This window comes from Coregonus lavaretus (genome assembly GCF_964263955.1).
Source record: "Coregonus lavaretus genome assembly, chromosome: 10".
NCBI classification, from domain to species: Eukaryota; Metazoa; Chordata; class Actinopteri; order Salmoniformes; family Salmonidae; genus Coregonus; species Coregonus lavaretus.
The window spans coordinates 34208883-34215250 of NC_139997.1; the positions used below are offsets into that span (position 1 = coordinate 34208883).

Genomic DNA, 6368 nt, shown 5'->3' on the forward strand with positions numbered 1-6368 from the left:
GGCCTTGATGGGCTTTGCAACAGTAACAAGGGGTAATGTGTTACTAAACTAGGATGGGGGTGGGGGGGGGGCATTTCTTTGCGACCATCAGGTGACGTCCTCCGGACAAACCGAGAACTAGACAAAAAACTCCAGGGAACTATGACACAAAGTCCCAAGAACTTCCTACAACGTCCCCGGGGACATCCCTGGGACCAACAGGGAACTAGACAAAACCTCCAGGGGACCATGACACAACGTCCTGATGACTTTAGGCGACCATTTCGTGACATCCTAACGACTCATTGTTGTTTGCAGGGGAGATACTACGAAGGAGCAGAGACCTTAACGCCAAGACTAATGTATTGCATGTATTGTAATCTTTTCTAATAAATGATTAAACAAATATGTGTCATTTCCAGTCTGAACTTTAGATGATCGAAATAATCCTTCTTTCTTATACATGCAATAACACACCTTTCTGAGGGAGTGATACATTCCAGTACAACAACAAAAATTCACACACACTTGGTGATAATGTAGAATGTGAAATATCAAATACTGTAGATTGGTATGTCAGCATATTTAAAGCTTGTTAAAGCATTATTTAAAGCTTTTTTTGTGTCTGAATACATTTTTGGCAGTATTCTTTCTTCCAACTTATAGTACATAATGATCAGTTAGATCTAGATAAAAAAGTACATATTTCCATTGGGACATAAATGATTAACATAACGATCAATCAATGACTTGATTATGTGACAAATAACAAATATGACAATGTGTAAATACAGTAGATTAAGGCAGTGTTTTTTTCTTTGTCATAATTCCTTTGTTATGGAAAATGTGTTTGCTGATCTGTCATCACCTTTTACATTACCTTGATTTCCTTCCTCTTGTTTAATGATGAGGGTTTTGACAGTGATTACTCACTGAGACATTACCCAACTCCCCAGGCTTTAAGCCTATATAAGACAACCCCTGGCCACACACCACACAAACAAGACGCTCTCAAGGAAGAAGCATCATGAAGATTTTAAATCTGTGCTTACTACTAGTCAGCCTGGCAATAGTGGTTTACACTTTGCCAGTATCGCCACCTACTGAAGAAGATGAAGCCCTAGCAGAGGTATGCTTTTTGTCAAATATTTTGGAAGGAGGGTCTTTATGGGTTTCACAACTGAAAATATTATGATGGAACAGATGTGTTCATGTTACTTCATATGGATCAGTCAGGTCGAATGTGTTCTCAATGGCTTACCTGGTTAAATAATGGAAAAAAAAAAAATTATATATATATATATATATATTATAATTGGTTGTGTTGAAGAGCAAGAACTATTGAAATCCTTGCTTAGTTAGTTGCTATACTCATAACACAATAAAGTCATTCTGTAATTGAATTATTGCTGTGTGAGCCTTGTACACATACCAGAGGAGATTATATTCATAACTGTAGTAAATGGCACTATAATGTACTATCATTATAACTTCATGCTTGCTGTGTTTTCTGTAGACGTACCTAAAGAGGTTCTTTAACCTGACGGAGGAGACGGGTCCGATGTTCAGACGGGGGCCCAGCCAGCGGAGCACGAAAGTCAGCGAGATGCAGAGGTTCTTTGGCCTCAAGGTGACAGGAACCTTGGACGCTGAGACCGTGACGATGATGAAGAAGCCACGCTGCGGGGTACCTGACGTCCAACTCAGCCGATTCACCACCTTCGATAACCTTAAGTGGCAGACAAACCAGCTTACTTACAGGTGAGAAGAGTGAGAAAAACAAGTTGACCATGGTGAATTGACACTTAGCAAAAGTAGGGTTTGTAATGTTAACATTTAGTTAGTTGCAATACCAATTAGGTGGTCTTTACATTTTGAGAAAAACACTCAACTACACCAAACTGTTTGTTGCACTCACCACTGTAAGTCGCTCTGGATAAGAGTGTCTGCTAAATGACTAAAATTACAAAAATTTAAATGTGTCAATCAAAGGTTTTGTATTGGCAAACATCAAATTATACACAGAGACACTATGAGTGATAGGCCAAAGTCAGGGTTTGCTGAACAAACCAAAAAACATTTTCTACATTGAGAAATATTTTTCTAATGTTGACTGTTGGTCTATTGTCTTCTTCAGAATTGAGAACTACACTCCTGACATGTCTGTGGCTGAGGTGGACAACTCCATAGAGAGAGCACTACAGGTGTGGGCCAAGGTCTCCCCCCTGAGGTTCACCCGTATCTACAGCGGCACTGCTGACATCATGATCTCCTTCGGCAACAGAAGTAAGAAACTTGTATCTTACCTAACACAATGTTAATGTGACCTACTGAAACAGAATTCCTTAAATATTTAGAAAGTGTAACATGGAAGTACTTGGATGGGTTACTGAATATGTTTGTCAAAGCTACTAATAAGCTATTATAACAATAATATTGGTACAAGACCATAGGTCTGATGCACCAACATGTCATACTGTACATGTACGCTAAGAATGCACACATTTAAAGATCCACTCCATGTATATATATATATATATATATATATATATATTAATTTCTCTGTTGGAAAAACATAATTCCAAGTATAAAAAGTACAGTAAAGTACACACACTTAAGGGTGAAAAAATATGTTTTGAGCAAAATAGTGTTTTTTTAGACAATTGCTAAATTCAACGAGTTGGCAATTAAATGAGCTGGTTTGATCGGTGCACTCTGATATCATCGGCCTCCCCCCTTGCCTGGATGGATGGGTTCAGTAACCCATCCATCCAGGCTCTGCTGTAGCCGGCCGCAACCGGGAGACCAATGGGGAGGCGCACAATTGGCCCAGCGTCGTCCAGGGTAGGGGAGGGAATGGCCGGCAGGGAGGTAGCTCAGTTGGTAGAGCATGGCGAAAATAAATAAATAAATAAATAAAATATTCTAAAAAGAATAATGTATGCACTAACTGTAAGTCGCTCTGGATAAGAGCGTCTGCTAAATGACGTAAATGTAAATGTAAAAGAGGAAAGGCCCACCCCCCAACTTGTGCCATTTCATTAGGAGCCCTGCACCAGCTACTAAAATGCACCTTTTGTGAGGTAAATCAGGTGATAAATGAGGTGCTAGGGAGGCTGGAGTTGTTCTTCAAAACTGAAAAATGAAAGACAGACAGACACTTAAAAGGCTCTCAGGATGTTTGAGTAGCAGGGTTAGAAAGGGAGGGAGGGAGATACCTGTGGAGGATCCACTCTTTATATTCCTCCTGTCAGAGCACAGTGCAGATATATTCAGACATTATGACAGTATTCCCTGGCTAAAAGCCATTGAACAGAGGGGCACCCTCCGCCCCATACCACTTACATAACCAACATCAACACCACTCATAAACAAACACATCCACAATGGCATCAGTATCATAACACTGCTTGTCCCCCTCACTGTAATCTGTCTTTACACAGTTTGATGAGTTGAAAGGGTGTTATTAGAGTCATTTTGCCTTATGTCACCCTCTGGGGTGTTACATTGGGCCCATGTAAGTGCATCGGTTTGAGAAACAAACATTAATAATTCATTTTGTTATATACATTATGCATTTGTCCTCATAATGATAATAATAATATGACATTTAGCAGACGCTTTTATCCAAAGCGACTTACAGTCATGCGTGCATACATTTTTTGTGTATGGGTGGTCCCGGGGATCGAACCCACTACCTTGGCGTTACAAGCGCCGTGCTCTACCAGTTGAGCTACAGAGGACCACCTCATCTCTGATGGCTCATACTATTATTTCTCCTGTCTGTGTAGATCATGGTGATTTCTACCCCTTCGATGGCCCTGAAGGCACCCTGGCCCATGCCTTCGCCCCCGGCGCTGACATTGGAGGAGATGCTCATTTTGACGATGACGAGTACTTCACCTTCAGCTCAACCAGAGGTGAGACCCTCTATCACAACAATAAATGTGGAACATGACTTAATTTACTACATTTACCCTGTTTCAATTGTAGGACAATCTTGGGTGAAGTGTCAGGTAGCCTAGCGGTTAAGAGCGTTGGGCCAGTAACCGAAAGGTTGCTGATTTGAATCCACAAGCCGACTTGGTGAAAAATATATCGATGTGCCCTTGTTAAAAGCGTCTGCTAAAATGTAAATGTCATGAAAATTGCCACAAAATAGTAGAAGAATGATGTATTTTCATCATATAGGGTACAACCTGTTCTTGGTGGCTGCCCATGAGTTTGGCCATTCCCTGGGTCTCAGCCACTCCGACGACCCTGGAGCGCTGATGTTCCCAGTGTACAGCTACACAGAGCCCAGAACCTTCTCTCTGCCTCGTGATGACGTCAACGGCATCCAGTACATATACGGTCAGTATTGAATTATCTTTTCTCTTTCTGCCCTGTTTGGTTTAGCTTTATATTGCTGTATTCCACTTCTTTTGACTGACTAACAAAAAGGCTCATGCAAAATACGTTATATTATTGATCTCCAAGTAACTCATTTATGAGACTGTCCAATATTGGAATAAATGAGTATCTGTGTCCTCCAGGCCCAAACCCAGATGTTAACCCTAACCCAGATAAGCCCGACCCTACACCCGCTTCCACCCCTGATGCCTGTGACCCCACCCTGGTCCTGGATGCTGTCACCACTCTGCGTGGGGAGAAGATGTTCTTCAAGGGCAGGTACAGTACATCATATAGCCTAGATCAGATGTTCAGTGACTTATGGTAACCTACAGCTCAGACACAGCCAATGAATGACACTGTTTCCCAGAGAAACAAAATGGTTGCCGTGTAATCTGTGATCCAGAGCTCTAACGTCCTGATGTCCTCCCTCCATCTTCAGGTTCTTCTGGCGTATTTACCCTCAGAGCAGCAAACCACAGCAGAACCTCATCAAGACTTTCTGGCCCGAACTCCCCAACAACATCAATGCAGCTTATGAGAGCATGCTATCTGACAGAGTGTTCCTCTTTAAAGGTATTGCAGAGTCACCAATTGCCTCAAACTAGCCCTTGTATGGCTGTAGTCTCCACATGGTGTCTAGACAACAACTGTGGAGGCTAGAACCATATCAGCACTAGCCTCCCTATATGCCTGTAATGAATACTGTGTGAATACATTAACCTGTTTAATTGGAGTCATATCTCAGTAATACTCTGTCACTGTCCCTGCAGATCGTCAGGTCTGGGCTCTCTATGGCTATGACATCGTCCCCGGGTATCCCAGAAACCTGAAGAGCTTGGGTCTGCCCAGGACTGTGAAGAAAGTTGACGCCGCACTGTACGATGAAGATTCTCGCAAGACCTTGTTCTTCGTTGGCGACTACTACTACAGGTTAGTGGAGTCTAGTTTATCATTACAAGCTATAGAATTTATTGTCACTTTTCTATGTACTGTATGTTGCCATTAGATATTGATGTCAAGAGCATCACAATCTCACTAATATTTATTTTATCATAGTTATGATGAGGAAATGAAAAGCATGGACAGAGGTTTCCCCAAGCGTGTGGATGAACAGTTCCCAGGCATGACAAGCAAAGTGACTGCAGCCTTCCAAGTCCGAGGTGAGCGTGATACAGCATCTAAGCACACAACTGTGCATTACAAGCCAAGGAGACGTAAATATAAAAAATATTATTTTCTACCTTCTAAAGTTTTCATTGAATATAAGAAAATCCCCTGAATAGTCCTATTAAGTCCTATTTTAGATTTTCTTGAGCATTGATAGGTTCTCAGTGTGGCATGTCGCTAACCTCTCTACCCTATATGGTTTTAAAGGCTTCACCTACCTCTATAGTGGCCCCTACGTGTTTGAATACAACATGGGGACCAGAAGACAGCTCCGTGTGCTAGGAAACAGCTACTTCCTGCCTTGTTAGACCATCGACCATAATGAGACGTTTAAGCAGCAGCTGTGAACAATGATTAATTTAGGCAAATGACAAAGTTGTTTCTAACATGAAGTTGTTGTATTTTTGTGAGATTTTATTAGTTTTCTAGGAACTAATATTGCCACATATCTATTTAAATATCTATTTATGTATCTAAATTATTTTATATTTTTCTTGACTAAATTGTAACCTAAATAAGCTGAAAAAATGAATGTATTGAATGTAGGCCAAACATATTTGTACACTTTGCATATTCAAATAAATTCCAAGTTTTAGTGATTTCTTTGTTTTGGCTTTTACTATGGTGGACTTATGGTGGAAACATTATGAAACAGAGATGTTAATTTGAACCCATTTCTGATGAAACCTCAGACGACATTACCAAACAATTCACTTAAACAAATACACAACCAACAGACACATTACATGGCCAAAAGTATGTGGACACCCCTTCAAATTAGTGGATTCTGCTATTTCAGTTACACCCGTTGCTGACAAGTGTATACA

The 6368-nt window shown here is 40.9% G+C and overlaps 1 protein-coding gene across 1 annotated transcript; it reads left to right on the top strand.

Annotated features, from left to right (window-relative positions):
- The first annotated feature begins 1000 nt into the window (after positions 1 to 1000).
- Positions 1001 to 6140, top strand: LOC311135943 (collagenase 3-like). The gene is made up of 10 exons (XM_084169983.1): positions 1001 to 1108; positions 1496 to 1740; positions 2117 to 2265; positions 3771 to 3899; positions 4171 to 4332; positions 4515 to 4650; positions 4814 to 4947; positions 5145 to 5304; positions 5431 to 5534; positions 5749 to 6140. Exons 1-10 carry the CDS (start codon positions 1007 to 1009, stop codon positions 5847 to 5849), a joined length of 1422 nt encoding a protein of 473 aa, XP_084026109.1. The 5' UTR covers positions 1001 to 1006; the 3' UTR covers positions 5850 to 6140.
- Positions 6141 to 6368: the final 228 nt, after the last annotated feature.